Raw genomic sequence first — 18,359 nt, 5'->3', positions numbered from 1 at the left:
GAAGGAAGGAAGGAAGGAAGGAAGGAAGGAAGGAAGGAAGGAAGGAATGAAGAAAGGAAGGAAGGAAGGAAGGGAGAGAGAGGAAGGAAGGAAGGAGGAGAGAGAGAAAGAAAGAGAAAGAAGGAAGAAAGAAAGAAAGAAGAAAAGAAAAAGAAAAAGAAAGAAGGATGGAAGGAAGGAAAAAAAAGAAAAAAATTTAGCCAGTAAACCCCAAGTTAAGTGGAGAGCTTCTGGCCATCAAAATTTACCTTCTTTTGGAGGGGAGAAGGAGAGGGAGAGGGCAAGGTGAGTTACCCAACTACCTGGGCACCCTCAATATATTGAAATTGGGATGGGGAAAATTGTGATGTAGAAGGGATAACTGTATTTGTTAAGTCTAACCCAAAAGATATCTATTGGTTTTAATATAGTAGTGACCATTGTTTTTGTTTTTATCATCCTTTTTGACCTTCTTTTCTTTTTCTTTTTTTAAAAAAAATCTATCTATCTATCTATCTATCTATCTATCTATCTATCTCTCTATATCTCTATCTAGTTGTCTGTTTATCATCTATCTCTCCAGGCATTTATCTCTCCCTCCTAACTGAATAATAATAATAAAAAAGGAAATCCTTGTGAAAAATACTTATAGTTAATTGAAAGAAATTCCTACATTAGCCATGTCCAAAAATCTATGTCCCATTGTATATTTTAAGTCTACCACCTCTCTGACAGGGGATGAATAGCATGTTTCATCTTAGTCCTCTGGATTCATAATTCATCATTATATTCCTTAAATTCTTTTTTTTTGCTTTTTGAAGGGCAATTGGGGTTAAATGACTTGCCCAAGGTCACATGGTTAGTAAACATTAAGTGTCTGAGGCTGGATTTGAACTCAGGTCCTCTTGACTCCATGGCCAGTGCTCTATTCACCGTGCTACCTAGCTGACCCCATTCCTTAGAATTCTTAAGTCTTTCAAAATTGGCAAGCAACGATTTTAGCATCTTAGAATACCTAATAGGTGGAAGTGTGGCATTGTGGATAGAAAACTGCCCTCAAAGCCAGGAAGTCCTATCTCTGTATATTTACTGTGTGACTCTGGGCAAGGCACTGAACTTCTTAGTGCTCAGGCCCACTCTTTAAAACTACATGTTGCAGAAAAGATGCCAACATGCACTGGGAGAGGGAATTTCTTTACCTTGGCATTCTCTAATCCTAACTACAACTAAATCTCTCACCTCAATGATTCAACTGCAAATATTTTTTAGTCATTATTTAACCTTATTTTACCAAACCAGTGCTAAGGTGAAGGCAAAATGATGCTATATCTTTCTTTTCGTTAAAACCAGAAGCCTTCAAGCTATTAGTTCCAAATCAAACTCCTTCATATTGGGTCAGTCCACTTTGGTCTTCCATGCTTTGTTGTGGCTTGGCACCCCGCTTTGGCCAGTTTGCTCTGATTCATGTGTCTGAAGCATTTGTGCTTACTACAGCCACCGCTAAGGCCATATCTGCACCTGCATCTTGCTATACTTGTTTTTTTTTTTTTCCCAAGGGGAAATTCAGCCTCCAAACTGCATATAAAGTCCTCAGGTTGGCAGTTTAACCCCATTCATCTTTTCTGGATTCCTCTTCCCCTCATGGTAAAGCAGGGAGAAAGAAAAATATAGTGCTCCAGGAGGACTGTCTAAGTTGGAGCAAACCTGCAGAGAAGTTCTTCCCAATAAAAGGAAAAAAATTCTTGGCAACTATGATTCTATCTCGTTGATTCCAAATAATGTTGCCTTCAGCACTCCCAATTTTACACTGAATTTTTCAGCTTCTGTAGGTGTCTATTCAGACTTGTTTTCCTGACATTACGTTCTTAATTTTTTTCCTCTTTATATTTTAAATGCATTTCAAAAAAGAATGATTTTTAAACAATTAATGCTATTGATTTGGGCCTTAATAGTCCTCAGGAAAGGATCATTAGGCCGCAGGGTTTTATGGTGGCAAATTTTGTTTGGGGATCAAAAGACCTGGGCTTGGGTCCTGGTCCTACAGCTTATTAGTTGTGTACCCTTTGATAAGTGATCCCATAGGTCTAGGCTTCATTTTCCTCCTCCCTTGAAGGAAGGGGTTATATTTCACTTGATCCTTAAAGTCCTTCACAGCTACAATTTCTATACTATTCTAGCCAGGTTCCCCCACCATTGTTTCCTTGACGGATCATTATAATTAGGGTTGATAAAGGCAAAGAACATACCATCCAAACCAGTTTTTTTATGGTTGGTTACCTTAAACAACATCTATTTTCTGGGCATCTGTCCAGGATAATACAGTTAAACCTCATTAATTCAGATGCCATTAATTAGAAAGCTGAGATAATTTAGACAGGAACTAGGCTGAATTTGATCTTTGGACTATACATAGAAAAAAAGGGTTTGCTAAACATATTAATAGTGTACACAAGATGGACTAGGAAAATGTTAAAAACTACTTAAGAGGACAAATGATTTTGTAGCACTTTAAAGGTCTTTAAAGACTTTGCTCTTACACATACAATAGATCTGTGTCTATATCTATGAAGAATTTCTTATGCTAATAAAATCAAGCATGACTAGTATGAGCAGGAAGGTGGTGCAGCAGAAAAGTGCCAGGTCTGGAGTCAGGAAGACTCATTTTCCCGAGTTCAAATGTGACCTCAGACACTTACTAAATGTTTGATCCTGGGTGGTATCACCTAATCCTGTCTGTCTCAGTTTCCTCATCTGTAAAATGAGCTGGAGAAGGAAATGGTCAATCACTCTAGTATTATTGCCAAGAAAACTCTAAATGGGGTCATGAAGAGTAGAACACAACTGAAACAATTGAATAACAACAGAGCAGTGTATGTGTGTATATGTGGTGTGTGTACTCACACACACATCTATATATATATACACACATGTATATGCCCACGTTAGTGGTTTTAAGTATACACACACATATGCATATGTGCTAGTTCCATATATATTCTTATATATGCTTAGGATAATACATACATATATATATATATACATATATATATATATACACACACACATCCCTACCTACATACACTTAGTGTTTTTAATCATTTTTTAGCTGTGTCTGACTTTTCATGACCCCATTTAGGATTTTCTCAGCAAAGATATTGGTTTGCCATTTTTCTTTCAGCTCATTTTTACAGATGAAGAAGTGAGGCATTATATCAATTCATGAAGGCAGTCCCCCAAAGGACTATTAGGAAATATTTGTTTTGCTTTTTTCTTGTTACTTTCTGAACTCAGAAGTATTAAAACTCTTTTTCTTCCCACAATTCAGATGGGACTTCCCTCATGTTAGTGAGGATTTTATTAAATATATAGCTACTCCAAGGAGTATTTAGGTGGTGCAGTGGATAGAGCAACTTGTCTTAGAGTCAGGAGTACCTGTGTTCAAATCTTGTCTCATTCTTACAAGCTGTGTGACCCTGGGCAAGTCACTTCAGTTTGATTGTCTAAAAAAAAATATGTAGAAACTCTGAATCATCAATTCTTAGTACTGGCCAGGTTCTTAGAGGTCAACTAGTCTCTCTAATTTTATCACGGATAGGGAAACAACCCCAGAGAGAGGAGTGACTTAGGATCATTGGTGGAGAGAAAGAAGTGACCTCAAAGGCCATTTTATTCAATGCATTGAGGAAACTGAGGCCTGGGATGATAAATTACATGCCCAAATTATACAAATCAATAAACATTTATTAAGTACCTACTATGTACCCAACACCATGCTAGGCACTGGGGTCACAAAGATCTAAATGAAATAGTCCCTGGCTTCAAGGACTTTATCTTGTATATGGGAGGCAACATTGGAATCCAGGCTTTTTGATTACCAAACCAGCACTCTTGCCATAGCACTATAGCTCCTGTAGAGAACCATCTTTCTTCCCAATAACACTTAAGGAATTCTGGATTTTAGATATTTTGTGACCCTTTGATTCTTGGCTTCAGTCCACTATGATCCTCTTGTTCTGTAAGAATGAAAATTCTGTTCCACCTTAGATACTCTGCATTCATTACTTACAGAAAGTTTTATTTTGTTTTGTTCCTCCCCTTTGTGATTCTTCAAGGTCTGAACATGCAATCATGTTTTCCCCTCTAATAAGTCCTCTCTCCCTTACCCCTTTTCTTCTGCATCAAATGCTATTTATAGCAGGTGATTGGAACAGAGCTTTATGTGAATATGGCTACTTTGGGTTAGCTATGTTAAAATTACCTGGCACTATGTCTTGCTTTCACCTCTACTATCCCCTATTAACTGGTCTATCCTAAGAGCAGCACTGGTCATTGCCCGAGGGCCCTGGTTGGACTGCGATGGATGGCCAAAACTTCCCAGTAAAATCATGGGGAGCACTGTCCTAAATATTTAAAATCTAGCTCCTGTGCCTTAAGCCAGTTCCTGCCCAGTGCGGGAATATTGTGCTCAATTCTTGACCTGAACTGAAAAACGCAAATGCATGGAAAGGTCTGACCTGATTTGCATCCTTTCTTTAGCTATTTAGCTATAGCTTTTACTGGTTTTTAAAATTTGGGTGGGAAGAAAATTGCAACTAGAAATTAGCTGCAGGAGAGATTTTAATTTTTTAAGGTGAAATCAACATTCTCTACTTCAACCATTTCCAGGATGAACAAACACATGGCAAGACAGAGGAGTCAGGGGGATTGGATTCAAATCTTCAATCTGCTGTTTACTGTTTGGTATATTGTAGGACAAGTCACTTAATTTCCTTGGGCCTCGGTTTCCTCATCTGTAGAATGATGTGGTTGGACTAGATGGATTCTAAAGTTCCTTCCAGGTCCAGATCTGTGATCTTGCCTGGTGTGATGTTTGGCAAGTTGCTTCCTCTCCCTGGGCCTCAGTTTCCTTATCTGTAAAGTAAAGGATTAGAGTAGATGATCACTGAAATTTCTTTTAGTTCTAACTTGTTGATACTTTGATCCAGGATACTTTTGGTCCCCAACCTGCATTTCCCAGATGACAACAATATCTAAAAGTTGTATCCTTAGCATCATTCTTTGGGTTATGATAATAAACTTTCAGTTAATATCCACATACATTACTTAATAAGTAATATTTTTGCTTGACATTCAAGAAGAGATGATATCCAAGATGCCATTCAGTTCTAAATCTATGACTCTCTATCTCAGTATCTCATAGATATTTTTTTTTCCTTTTGAAAGAGGATGGAAAAGCAAGTCTAAGACAATTAGTTACCTTTCACTGATATGCATTGCAGAGGTAACTTTCCCAAGGTAACAACTAGTAGTGTCAGAGCTGGGATTCAAATTCAGGTCTTTTCTGACCCCAAACAGCATCTACCTACCTGTCTGTCTGTCTATCTGTATGTATATACATGCATATATACACATTTAAATGTATATTTCTATATGATATACACACAACACGTATATATACACACGTATTTTATGTATGCATATATACAAAATTTACTTATATGTATTCATGTGCTTGTATACATACATTCAAAACCTTTAATCACTATCTTGCATCCCTCTTCTCTTTCTCTTAATACCATGTTATAATCAATCAAATATACTTGATATCATTTGTCTTTTACTTGAGTCTGGGGGAGGGTCCGGCTTTGTTGCAGAATTACCTCATTTTCTCTGTCTGGGATTGACAGTATATCTAATTCTTAATGTGTCTTTTCCAGAGAGGGAAAAACAGTACAAATGTTTTAAGTACTTCCTGAACTCCATTGCAAACTCCCATAAAAGCAAAAAACACATAAAATGTAGGAAATATTATTTGCTAAGTGTTAATTTATTTTCTGTCAATGACTTTGGCAGGAGTGCACAAGTACATGGCATAGAAAATGGTTTTTGAGATATTGTGAAATCAGCATATGAGTCACCAAAGGAGAATGGATGAGAGTAATGTTAAACCCCCAGACATCTGCTAAAGCATAGTTTATTTATATATTTATTATTTATTTGGGAATTTCGAAAAAAGGCATTCACTGCAGAGCCTCTAGGCAGCCATTCCATAGGAAAACAACAAAAAAAAAAATCATCATAGAGAAAACAGAGTAAAACTTCACCCCAACAGGTCTCTGGAAGAAAGATGACAAACCAAGCCCAGCAGGAAATTTGCACGTAATTATTAAGCTTGTTTTAATTCTTGGTAAAACACAGGTGAGTATTGTAGGTGCTGGAATGTGATGCAGCAATGACTGGGGCTCCTTGGCTCACACTGAGACCTGGGCCATATTCCTTAAGTTCCCAGACTTTAATTTAAAAACAGCTTGGGAAGGGAGGATATATGCTGGTTTCAGAAAATCTAAATCTGATTCTCAGATCTGTAACGCCACTCCTTGCATGACCTTGGGCAAGTTACTTTCATATCCTCTTCTGTGAAATAAAGCGGTTGGTGAGGCATGTAGGTGCCACAGTAGACTGAATACTAGGCTTGGAGTGAGGAAGACTTCAGTTTAAATTCTGCATCAGATACTTATGACTTGTGTGAACCTAGGCAAGGATCTGAATCCTTCAGGGCCTTAGTTTTCCTCATCTATAAAATCAAGGGTTGAGGGGGATGGTCTTGTCCAGGTCTAATTCTGCGATACTGTGACAGGATCAAAGAGCTGGAAGGGATCTCAGAGGCCATGGAGTCCCTTTTTTTAGCTCTAAATCCTATGATCCAATCAATAGTTAACATGTATCCCTGAAGAATCCCTTTCAATGAGGGCAAAGTTTTCCCTAATGGCAAATCTGGGTCGCTGAAAGTTTCGTCAAGGTGAACAAATCCCCCAAGTAGGTTTTAAGTGAATGTGGGCTAAGTAATCAGAACAGACTCAGGCAGGTGTGTGCTCTTTGGCATGGTTTCTTTTCCCTCAAACTGAGCACATCTCAGTTTATTTTTGACTTTGGGTACATTTATATCCTCAAATGAATGTGATAGGGAGAGGGCAGCAACTTATGACAAATTGGGTAAAGGAGATTTAATAATGTCTTGACCAATCTCTACCAAGCGGTAGCATGGAAGTGACACTGAATCCTCAAAGGTTATGTTAGTAGGATGAACGTTCTAATGTATACCACCAAACTAGAAAGGTGTGGAGGTGGGACTAAGTGTTTTTCATCTGAGGAGTAGTGTACCTAACTATGGAAAGGCCTTTCATCTTTTCCATTAATAAGTAACGTCTTTAGGGGCAGGGACCATGTGTTTGCCTTTTTTTGTAGCCCCACTGCTTAGAAATGTGTCTGGTACTTAATAAATATTTAATAAATGCTTATTGACTAATTGATTGATCTAGGTATCAGGGCAATCAATATTCTATCTTTAAGAATTCTTTAAGATTATCTACAAGCTGTAGAAGGGTTGCATGCAATCTCTGTCCCCATTCTCAATGACACAATCACAGATCCTTAAAGAAATATGGAGATAGGGTATAGGAGAAAGACCACTGACTCAAGTCAGTGGACTTTGGTTCAAAGGGCAGCTACGTGGTGCAGTTGATAGAATGCTGGTCTTGGAGTCAGGAAGACTTAAGTTCAAATTTGGCCTCAGACACTAGCTATGTGACCCTGGGCAAGTCACTTAAAGCTGTTTGCCTCAGTTTCCTCATGTGTAAAATGGACTGGAGAAGGAATGGCAAACTACTCCAGTACAGGATCATGAAGAGTTGGACATGATTGAAACGACTGAACAACAACTGTAGAGACAAGTCACTTAACCCCTTTGGGTCTTAGTTTCCTTTTTATAAAATGAGCATATTGGACTAGATGGCCTTTGAAGTACCTTCTAACTATAAATCTATGATCCTATGGCCTCTGCTGTTTACTACATGTGCTATCTTGGCAAATCTTTTCATGTCTTTGGGTTTTAATTAATTACTTCATCTACAAAATTCGATGGGTTGGAATTTATGGTTTGGCATATTCTTTCCCAATTATAATTCTATACTGTTATGGAATATTAATGGCTAAAGTACTATATGGGTACATGCAAAATAAAGCCTCGTTAAATGGAGGGAGGGGAAGAGGATATTAGGTGGATTTTCCAGGTTGTGTGTAGTCATTGTTTTTTGTTTTTTTCTTTTAATCATTTATAGTTTTCCATATTTTAGGTCCCTGTCACTTGTATAATATAGCACACCTGCCAATTGATTCTCTCTTTTGTTCATCTCTCACCAGGTGGCAATGTTGATCTGTGCAGGGTTCCTTATTGCCTGGATCCCCTATGCCGTGGTATCGGTGTGGTCAGCTTTTGGACAGCCTGATTCCATCCCGGTTCAGTTTTCAGTGGTGCCAACCTTGCTTGCAAAGTCAGCAGCTATGTACAACCCAATTATTTACCAGGTCATTGACTGCAAATTTGCCTGTTGTCAATCTGGTGGGCAGAAAGCAGCCAAGAAGGAATCTCTGAGGGATTACAGGTAACTTCTATCAAGCACTGCCAAGGTTTACATTATATCTTCTTAAGTAAAAAAATAAATTTTTGCTCAGAAACCAATAGACAGCATCAGGCCACTCAGAGCTGGTGTTGTCTTTTGGTGAAATGATATGGCCAAGATGCAAACTAAAAAGGATGGCAAGCTGTTATAGGAGTAGTGGACAGAATTCGGAACTTGGGCCCAGATGACCTGGCTTTGAGTCCTGGTTCTGCCACATAGAAGCAAAGTGAGCATGGCCATCCTTTCTGAGCCTTGGTTTCTTTATCTGTTAAATGGGGAAATATCTGCTTTACATAACTGACAGTGACTGTGGGGATGAGATATTGATAGGGCTCATTCATTGTAGTACTTCAAGGCATTTGCAATGCTTTATGTCCATTATATTGTCTGAGGTGCATGATAACTTATGAGGCAGATGCAATTATTACTCACTTTTAACACATCAATAAAATAAGGTTCCTAGAATTTAAAGAACTTACCTAGAGTCATATAGCTGTCTGACGTAGGATTTGAACCTAGATCTTTCAGACTCTAAAGTTAGGATTCTATCCATTACACTATTTTCATCAAGTAAGCCTTTGTTAAATAACTACTATAATCCAGCAATGCTCTAGGTGTTCTAATGTATGCAAATGTTCCACCTGCTGTAAGCCTATTGCCTGCTACTTACCAAATAGCATTAAATCAAGCACATCTAGGCAATATTTATGTAAGGAGGTGAGGTTGGTTTTTTGGGGGGAGGGGAGAAAGGAGGAGTAACATTCAAGTTTTGGTCCCAGATGACCAGAGTCCATATACATTTTTTTTCCCCTTCTCTTTTCTGAGCAGCTACTATACAGCTATCCCAGCTCCCTGTGCTCATGGAATCATGCAACATTTTCTTTTTCTTCTGTTGATGTTCTGTTAGACATTCATTTCTGACTCAAAGTGGACATAGTCCACAGGATTTTCTTGGCAAAGATACTTTTCTAGTGTGTCTCTATTTTGCAGACAAGTAACAGAGGCAAATAGGGCTTACGTGACTTGCTAAGGGTCTGAGGCCAGATTTGAACTCATGTTTTCCTGATTCTAGGCCCTGTGCTCTATTCACTGCACTCACCTCTCTATGCTAGTCCACGTGACCTTTCACCAGAGCAGTTCTCTTATCTACTACTTGATTGCATTAGTTTCTGAGTTAAGAGGTTGAGATAGGCTTTAAGTCACTTTCAGGAATACTGTAGGGAACTGATGAGAAAGCTCTGGCTCTGATTTATTTAGCTCTGTTAAGGGGACTCTCATGTCATCTCCTGGTGGGGTCTCAGAGGACCTTAGACCTTAGTCTCTGGAGGGAGGGCAGGACTGGGTTATATTCCAGAACCTTTCAGAACTGGCCTTCAGAAAAGGATCAGTAGAGGACTGTTCCCCTCTATTCTCCCCAACACTCTGCTCACTTGTTGGCTAGTGTTCTCTCCAGACAGCTACTTTAAAAATCGCCTTACACCATCTTTTCTTTAAGTAGCATAGAATAATAGGAATAGTCAGAAGATTTAGATTTTAATTCCATTCTGTCTGAGAATCTCCTTTGAGACCAAGTTTTTTCAGCTAGAAAGTGGGCATAATGATATAGAATCCAGATTTTACTTATTATACATTTATGTTATATACTTATATTATATACTTAGATATACTTGCACTGTTCAGCAATCCTATCTTTAGACTCTTATCAATTGCCTATTGCATTCCTGACAATGACTTATTTTTTTCCCCTTTGTGGTAAGAATCCTGGATATAGAATTAGAACACCTGGGTTTAAATCCTGTCTCTGTCACTTCCAATTGGTATGGGCTTGACCAATTCACTTAGTAGTAAAGCTCAGGTCTCAGTTTCTTCATCTGTAAAATTAGGGGACTGGATTATATAGGCTCTAAATTCTGTTCCAGCTTTGAATCAATGATCCTATGATCTACAAGCCCCCTAAAGAGCCAACTCCATCTGATGACTTAGCCTCCTATTTCACCAAAAAGATCAGCACCCTCTTTTCCCGTCCTCTGCTCTTTTCTACATCATCACTCACTCTGTGCTCCTTCCTGTTAGGAATAGAAGTATTTCTACTCCTCACTAAGGCTAATTCTCCTGCCTTTCAATGAATTAATTGATCAGTAGGCATTTAGTAAATGCCTATTGTGTGCCAGGCACTGGAGAATTAAAAAAAATGGCCTCTGACCTCAAGTAGCTTACATTCTTCTGGCAAGATAACATATACTTACATAAATGTATGCTAAATATATACAAAATTAATAATAAGCATTTGTATACCACTTGAAGGTTTGCAAAGTGCTTTACATATGTTACTCACTAAAACAACCTCAGAACAGCCTTATCTTTCCTATGAGATAGGTATATTATTATTCCCATTTTACAGATGAGGAAGCTGAAGTACAGAGAGGTTAAGTGATGTATCTAGGGTCACACATCTAGTAAGTGTCTGAGACCTGAACTCAGGTCTTCCCAAGTCCAAAGCCTGAACTCAATCCATTTTACCACCTAGCTGCCAGTTACATGGTTATTTGAGTGAAGGAAGCACCATACCTTTATATTTCTGGGATCTTGTTTTCTTTGCCTCAATAGTTATTCTCTATTTATTAGGCATCTCCAATCTCTCCTTTCCACTTGATTTCTTCCCATCTATTTACAGACTAATTTTGGTCTCTATCATCCTTTAGAAATGTTTAATGGTTTTTTTCCCTTTCTAGTTTTTGTTCTGTCCCTCTATTTCCCTTCCCCGTTAAATTTCTTAAAATAGTGTGTCAATGGCATTTAACATCTTCCCCCACCCATTAATAGGCTTCACATGGAGCCCATTAAGGGAAGCTTGCTTAGGGGAGGCTTACTTGTAGGAAAGCTTTCACATCTTTTACTAATTTCTAATTAGAACCTGAGTCACAAGGGTTGTGATGCCTTCTGGCTCTGAGAAGTCTATATATACTCTGAGTTGGTTTTTGCTTGGGGGGGGGGGGTCTCGATTATGAGAAGGATCTTGAGATTCCCTGGTTGAAATTCTGAGCGGCTGTACCTTCAGAGTTCCCCGACTGCTTAGATATAAAGGCTATCTCTATCCAGGGATGTATATAAAGTGTTGTTGATTCAGGCAGTCAGAGCCCTGTCCGTTTGTCTTTATTTCTCTGCTTATATTTTCACTGAAGTTCAGGGTGCTGACTTTTCCCCTGAACTACTGAATGTAATTAAAATAAAAGATTGTTGACCCTTTAAACAGCTATCTTTCCTAGTAAAGCAGATCTAAATACCTGAGCTAGTAGTCATCCTGGGTATGTCAGTGTGGTTGCCACTACAAATAGCTACCATTACCACCTCCCTCCACCTTATTACCATCTACTCTCTCCGAGTCCCTCTTCATCTGGCCTTTGCTGAAAATCCCCTCTCAAAGGACACCATCTTAATTGTTAATTGATCTCTTAATTGTTAAATTCAATGACTTTCTGCCTCTTCATCCTTTTTGACTTCCCTGCTGCCTTTGACACTATTGATTCTGTAGCTTTTATTGAATAGTCTTTCCTACATTATCTGTAGACACCACACTTAACTTGGTTGATTTGAAGTTCTGGTCCTGAGTTCTTATTCTGGCTTTAGACATTCACTAGCTGTGTGACCCTGGCAAGTCTCTTAACTTCTTTGTGCCTTAGTTTTCTCATATGTAAAATGGAAATAATCACAACACCTTCTTTTCAGGACTGTTTTGAGGATCAGATGAGAAAATATTGCAAATCTTAAAGTGCTAGAAAAATACTAGCCATTATCATTATATGATCTTGTCTCCTTCCCTGATGCCTCATCCTCTTTCTCTCTGGTTCTCTTTGCTGAATTTTTTGCTTCACAGAGTCATTGTGAGGTTCAAATAAAAGAGAAATTGGAAATTTCTGTGCTAGAAGGGCAATAGTATTTTGTGAAAGTGAAGTAGGAATGAGAGACAGTATACCTTAGTGTAAGGGTGGGAAACCTGCTCTGCCTTTGTGGATAGAGAGTTGGCCTGGGAGATGGGGACAAGAAAATATGAGTTCAGATCCTGATGACTTGGGATATGTGATATTGCCAAAGTGTCCCAGGAAGCTCTTTAGTTGTAGAGTAGGGATGAGATATCTGGCTTAGTGGAGGGGGCTTCTGCCCAGGGGCTTTCTGTGTGGATGGATTCCCAGGTCTGATTTTTTTTTTATTGCTACATAAAGGGTGGTATTATTATTTTAAAGTAAAGTAAAGGCTTAATTAAAGGGAAACTTAAGCTGCTATCATTCATTTTCTCCTCATTAAAAGTAAATGTAGCTTTTAACAGAGCATGTATGTATCTAGTCAAAATGGCCCTTTTGCTGTTCTTCATACCTAGTATCCTTTTTATTTCCTTTTTAGTTCCCTTTTACTGGTTGGCTCCCATGGTTGGAGTACATTTCCCTTAGTTGCTAGTGCCTTTGTCTCTAAATTATCTTGTATCTATTTTGTAAACACATATGTATGTATATATATGTACATATATATACACACACACACATACACACATATATATTCATGTTAGACTAAAAGCTTTTTGAGGGTAGACAGTGCTGTACTTTTGTCTTAGTTTCCTCAGGGCCTACCATAGTGCCTGACATACATACGGTAGGTGATTAATGAATGCTTGTTTCTCTGTGTTGTTTGTCCTTTGTTCTTGAAGAGGATCATGCTATCAGGAAGATGATGCCATGATTTGTAAGTGAATTGGATTTAAGTGAGGGAGGACTGTGCAAAGTCACCAGCCTCACTTTCTCTTCTGGAGCCATCTGGGTCCAGTGCTGAGATATAGATCAGGATGACTGGAGATGGCCCTCTGTTGCTCTATAGACTGACTAGGAAAGAAGGACATTTCAGGAGGGAAGAATATGAGCCAAGGTTTGAAGAGTAATTTGGCGTCTTTTTTTGGCCATATGTTTTTCATTTTTTAAAGCCTTATTTGATTAAAATCTGATAGCATTTTGGTGAATATTTCGAACTGCAGTAAAAATTTAACACATAAAATGAGCGATTAAGATTGTCCATGGGACAGGGTAAAGCCCCTGTCTAATTTTGTCTTTGCATCTGCTTCAGTACCTATTATATAGTAGATTCTCATTAAATGTTGAATGTTGCTGAATGAATTGTGCAAATAACAGTGGATCTATATAATTATACAAAACTTCTGAAATGACATTCTCCTGAGGGGCAGGAAAAAGCTGGGATCATTGATCTCTATTCAGGTTTGGGAAATGAAAAAAAGGAAGGACCTAGGGGACCTAGGTCCCTAATTTATTAGCTCCATGCTATCACACCAACATCATTCTCAGTTTTAGAAGCTGCCTAAAGATGCAGCAGTACTACCTGTTTCACTGGGAAAGCAGGATGTTGTCACTGACCACATTAAAGTGTGATAGAAGCTCCTTTGGCTTGGTATCCAGGAAGAATGATCCATTTTGCATTTATATCGCCATGTGTTCATGACAAATGCTTATGTGCCTGGATTCAAAGTGGGGCTGTTTGGTAGTACAGTGAATAGAGTGCCAGGCCTGAAGTCAGCAAGACCTGAATTCAAATCTGGTGTCAGATACTAACTAGCTATATGACCCTGGACAAGTCACTTAACCTTGTTTGCCTCAGTTTCCTCATCTATAAAAGGATCTGGAGAAGGACATGGCAAATCACTCTAGTATCTTCTCTAAGAAATACTTAAATGGTGTCACAGAGAGTCAGATGCAACTGAAATAACTGAACAACAATAGGATTCAAATGTTTATATTTTTTGGCCAGAAATGTAGGGGAAAAATTTGTTCCCTAAATATTGGAGATGTAAAATGAAGGGTGAGGAATCCTATAGTGGCACAGTAGATAGAGTACTGGACCTGATGTCAGGAAGACTCATCTTCATGAGTTCAAATCTTGCCTCAGATACTAGTTGTGTGATCCTGGACAAGTTACTTAACTCTGTTTGCCTCAGTTCCTCATCTGTAAAATGAACTGGAAAAAGAAATGGTAATTTCTAATACTGGAATATCCCAGTATCTTTTCCAATAAAGCATCAAATGAGGTCACAAAGAGTCAGACATGACTGAAAATAACTGGACAACTGGATTCAAATATTCATATTTTTGGCTAGTTTTGGAGGAGAAAAAAAATTTGTTCCATGAACATTGGAGATGCAATATGAAAGGTCAATAGAGTCATTAAATAAATATTTATTAAATGTTTACTATACCAGGCACACTGTTAAGAACTATGAATAAAAAAAAGAGAAAAAAACAGTTCTTGTCCTCAAAGAGTTTAAGTTCTAATGGGAATCACAATAGGTGGCCCTAGCAGATGGAGGGTTGGGGAAGAAAAGTCCTTCATTAGAAGGTAAGATTTGAGCTGAGTCTTGATGGAAGTCAGGAAAACTCAGAAATGGACAGAAGGAGGGAGAACATTCTAAGCAAGGAAGATAGCCAGTGGAAAGATAGAGAGATAGAAGATGGAGTGTTATATTTGAAAATCAGAAAGTAGGACAGCACTACTTAAACTGTGGGTCATGTCACAACCCACAGTTTAAGAAGCACCAAAGGAGTCACAAGTGGAAAAGTTTCAGAAGTGTTGGGTAGGATGGTTGGAAGAGAGTAAAGTATAAGAAGACTGGAGAGGTAGGAAGGGACTGGGAAGGATACATATACAAGGCTGTTGTTAAAGGATAAATGACAAGATCTGACAATGGATTGGATATGTAGGGTGAATGAGAAGGATGAGAATGACATAAGATCCTGAATCAGGGTAACTAAGAGGATGGTATTACCATTGACAGTAATAGCAGAATTTAAAAGAGGGGACGGCTTGGGGCAAAAGACTTCTGTTATTGGATATGTAGAGAGTGAAATGCCTACAGGACATCCAGTTCAATATATCCAATAGGCAGTTGGTGATGTAGAACTGTAATTTGGGACAGGGAGTGATGGGGGGGGAGGGAATAGGTTATACAGGAACTCTGATCCTTATCAATGACTAGAATGCCTGAGATTCAGTCTGGAAAGAATTCAGTAGGCCCAAGCAGACTTGAAGTCAGGATTGTAAAAGTTTATTGTTACGCTTTACAGCAGGCAAGGGTTCTTAGGGAACCTGCAAGTTTATTGTTATGCTGTACAGCAGGCAAGAGTTCTAAGAGAACCTGCAAACTTAAAGAAGACATAGGCATAGTTTTTAAGGAGTTTAGGAAATAAATCAGATGTCAATTATGCTAACTAGGTGAGTAAGGGTGGGATTAGGGAGAAGTTAAGGAGTGGTCAGTGCTTAAAGGAACATTCACTTTTAATGTCAACTGCGCAAGCATATTGCCCATAATTCAATGGGAAATAGCCCAAGGAGGGGCAACCTGGAGGTGTGGTTTTTGGCCTGAAATGTCACTAAGTCAGCTAGTGGTCAAGGGCTTACTGAGAAGTGCCTAGTCTGCCACCCATCAGTGTCATGTTTAACAAGATGGATGTTGGGAACCAAGGCTAAGGGAGACTCAGTATGTGTATAATTGGCTAAGGAGTTAACCTATAGACAGTGCATTGAAGGATTCATAGGGGCATCTGGCCACTTACTAAGGGGGAGATAAAGTTTTCCTAAGCTAAAATGTTTATAGATGGTTTAGTGAAGGATTCATAGGTGTAGCTTGTTATTGTTCCAAGCAGAGATAAACAGTTCATGAGTTGTTGCTGGGCAGAGTTGCTGGCTGGGGGAAAGGGCAGAGTTAATGCTCTGAGACTGGGGAGGGGGAAATGTGATTTTACAGACTGGTTTTACAAATTGATTTTACAAACTGATATTACAGACTTAGATCCCAAGCACCCCATCAGGAGTAGAGCTGGATATAAATATCTGGGGATCACATACATAGAGATGATAATAGGAGCAGATTAAATCACTGAATAAGATAATATAGAGATAGAAAAGAACCCATGGTCAGTGGTCATGAAATAGATGAAGAGTTAACGTTAAATGATTAAAAAGATAGGAAGAGAACCAGGAGAGAAAAGAATCATGAAAACCTAGGGAGGAAAAAGTGTCTAATAGAGGGAAATAATGCAGAGGATAACATATTATAGCATCAATACAATAACTATAACTTTGGACATTTTAATCTACAATTCTTAGCCTTTCTAAAAAGCAGAAGTAGATTTTTGACAGTTTATGCTGGTGAATAGGAGATATCACTGTAATTTATTTCACATTTGAAGAACATCTAGTATAGTCTGGATGGACAATGGGCAGGTACTGGGGATTTTGATTCAGATAAGTGTTGGATTAAATGGCCTTTGAGCTCCCTTCTAATTCCAGAAATTCTGTCATATTCACACTCCAGCAGTAGTAACAAGTGCATGTCTTTCATGACGCTTGTTCAAACACTTCCTTATATTTGTAGGCTTTATTTTGGTCATTTTATTGGAATACAAGCTCTTTGAGAGCAAACTGATTTGGTTTTTGTCTCCAAGTGTTCAGGATATATAGTGCTGGGCTATGCTAAAGCCTAGCATATAGTAGGTGTTTAATAAATGTTTGTTGATCAATTGATTGATTCTATTACTATATGGCTATTTGTTCCAAATGCTGTGAAAGAAGCTTTCATGTTAATCAAAGCTGTTTCATGAGATACCATTTCATTTTTCTCCCTCATCACAGGAGGCATACCGTATCCACCATCAGGAAATCATCATCGGTGTCTGAAACCCATGAAGAGGTATGAAGATGGATAAACATACAGCATGCAAAAGTGCTCCTATGGACATTTATTTACTTCTTTGATCCATTATCACCCATATTTTCAGTTGTGAACATATTTTTCTTTGTCTATAAGTATTTCTTTTTTATCTCAAATTCTGCATCAGGTTTCTGTAGATACAACCTTTCCTCAAATCAGAGGGTGCTAAGATGCTTCAATAGAGTATGGAGACAAGAATTGTGGGATTCTATGTTAGGTTATAATATTAGGACAACCATTTACTGTTGAGGTCTTTATTTTTATATTTTCTTTTCCTCACACGTTGAGAACAATAGGTGGTAGAATTTAAAACTCAAAGGGACTATATACCACAGGGGTCATTGCTGACAGTCAGTTTTTCCAGGGGAAAAGTCAGTGCCCCAGAACCTTCTTTAGTCAGCTTCAGAAACTGAGAATATCTCTGCAACAGCATGGAGGGTCCTAGGCTTCCCAGCTCTTTACTTTTTATATTTCCCAAACCTGAGTTTTTCTTTTCCTGACTCTCAGGAAAAACTCAGTTAAGAACCTTAGATTAAATTGCATTGATTTTTAGAAAACATTAATTATATAGTTCTATGTCACAAAGGATCTAGGCTAGACACATATTTTCAATTTTTGGTGTCTTATTTATTTATATGGTGGGAGGTGGGGAGGTGGTTATGGGATGAAACACTTAGAGTACCACTCTTTGCATTCTCTAGACACTTTTAATATCCACTTAGCCAATACTTTATTCATGCCAATGGGGAGGACCACGCTCAAGAGTCAACCAACTTCCAAAGTATTTACTAGTTCTCAAGGGAAATTAGTTCTGTCTTAACTTTGCAATTGGAGACTTTGCTTTCATTCCAGAATCTGATGACAAGGATGATTCTTTCTGAATTGAACAAAATAAACATGGACTTATCAGGATTGATCAGCCCAATCGTATTCCAATGGGTTACTTACTTGGTGAGATAGGCAATAGGAATTGAAAAGAAAAAGATAGATTGGAATGGGTAGAAAAGAGAAAATGATTTTTTTTAAAGTAGGCAGAGTGGGAATACGAGGAATAAAAAAGGCGTAGAAAAGAAGTATGAAAGCATACATGAGGGACGGAAAGAGACAGAGGTCTGAATCCTGGTTGTGGCTAGTTATGACTGGGACAAATCATTTCCCCA

General features: G+C 38.4%; 1 protein-coding gene across 1 annotated transcript in view; it reads left to right on the top strand.

The window, feature by feature from the left end:
- The window catches only part of OPN5 (opsin 5), a 43,119-nt gene extending 25,357 nt beyond the window's left edge, over positions 1–17,762 (top strand). The window contains exons 5-6 of the mRNA XM_069065757.1: positions 8,179–8,420; positions 17,121–17,762. Of these exons, the coding sequence (XP_068921858.1) occupies positions 8,179–8,420; positions 17,121–17,184 (306 nt within the window). The 3' untranslated portion in view covers positions 17,185–17,762. The remainder of the gene's footprint in view (positions 1–8,178; positions 8,421–17,120) is intronic.
- The last annotated feature ends 597 nt before the right edge of the window (positions 17,763–18,359 follow it).

The sequence above is a fragment of the Petaurus breviceps genome, unplaced genomic scaffold, assembly GCF_028583685.1.
Source record: "Petaurus breviceps papuanus isolate PSGF00001 unplaced genomic scaffold, PetGlider_PUasm1.0 90701, whole genome shotgun sequence".
NCBI lineage: Eukaryota > Metazoa > Chordata > Mammalia > Diprotodontia > Petauridae > Petaurus > Petaurus breviceps.
Note: the sequence above shows the minus strand (reverse complement) of the source record. Positions and strands in the feature narration are given on the sequence as shown.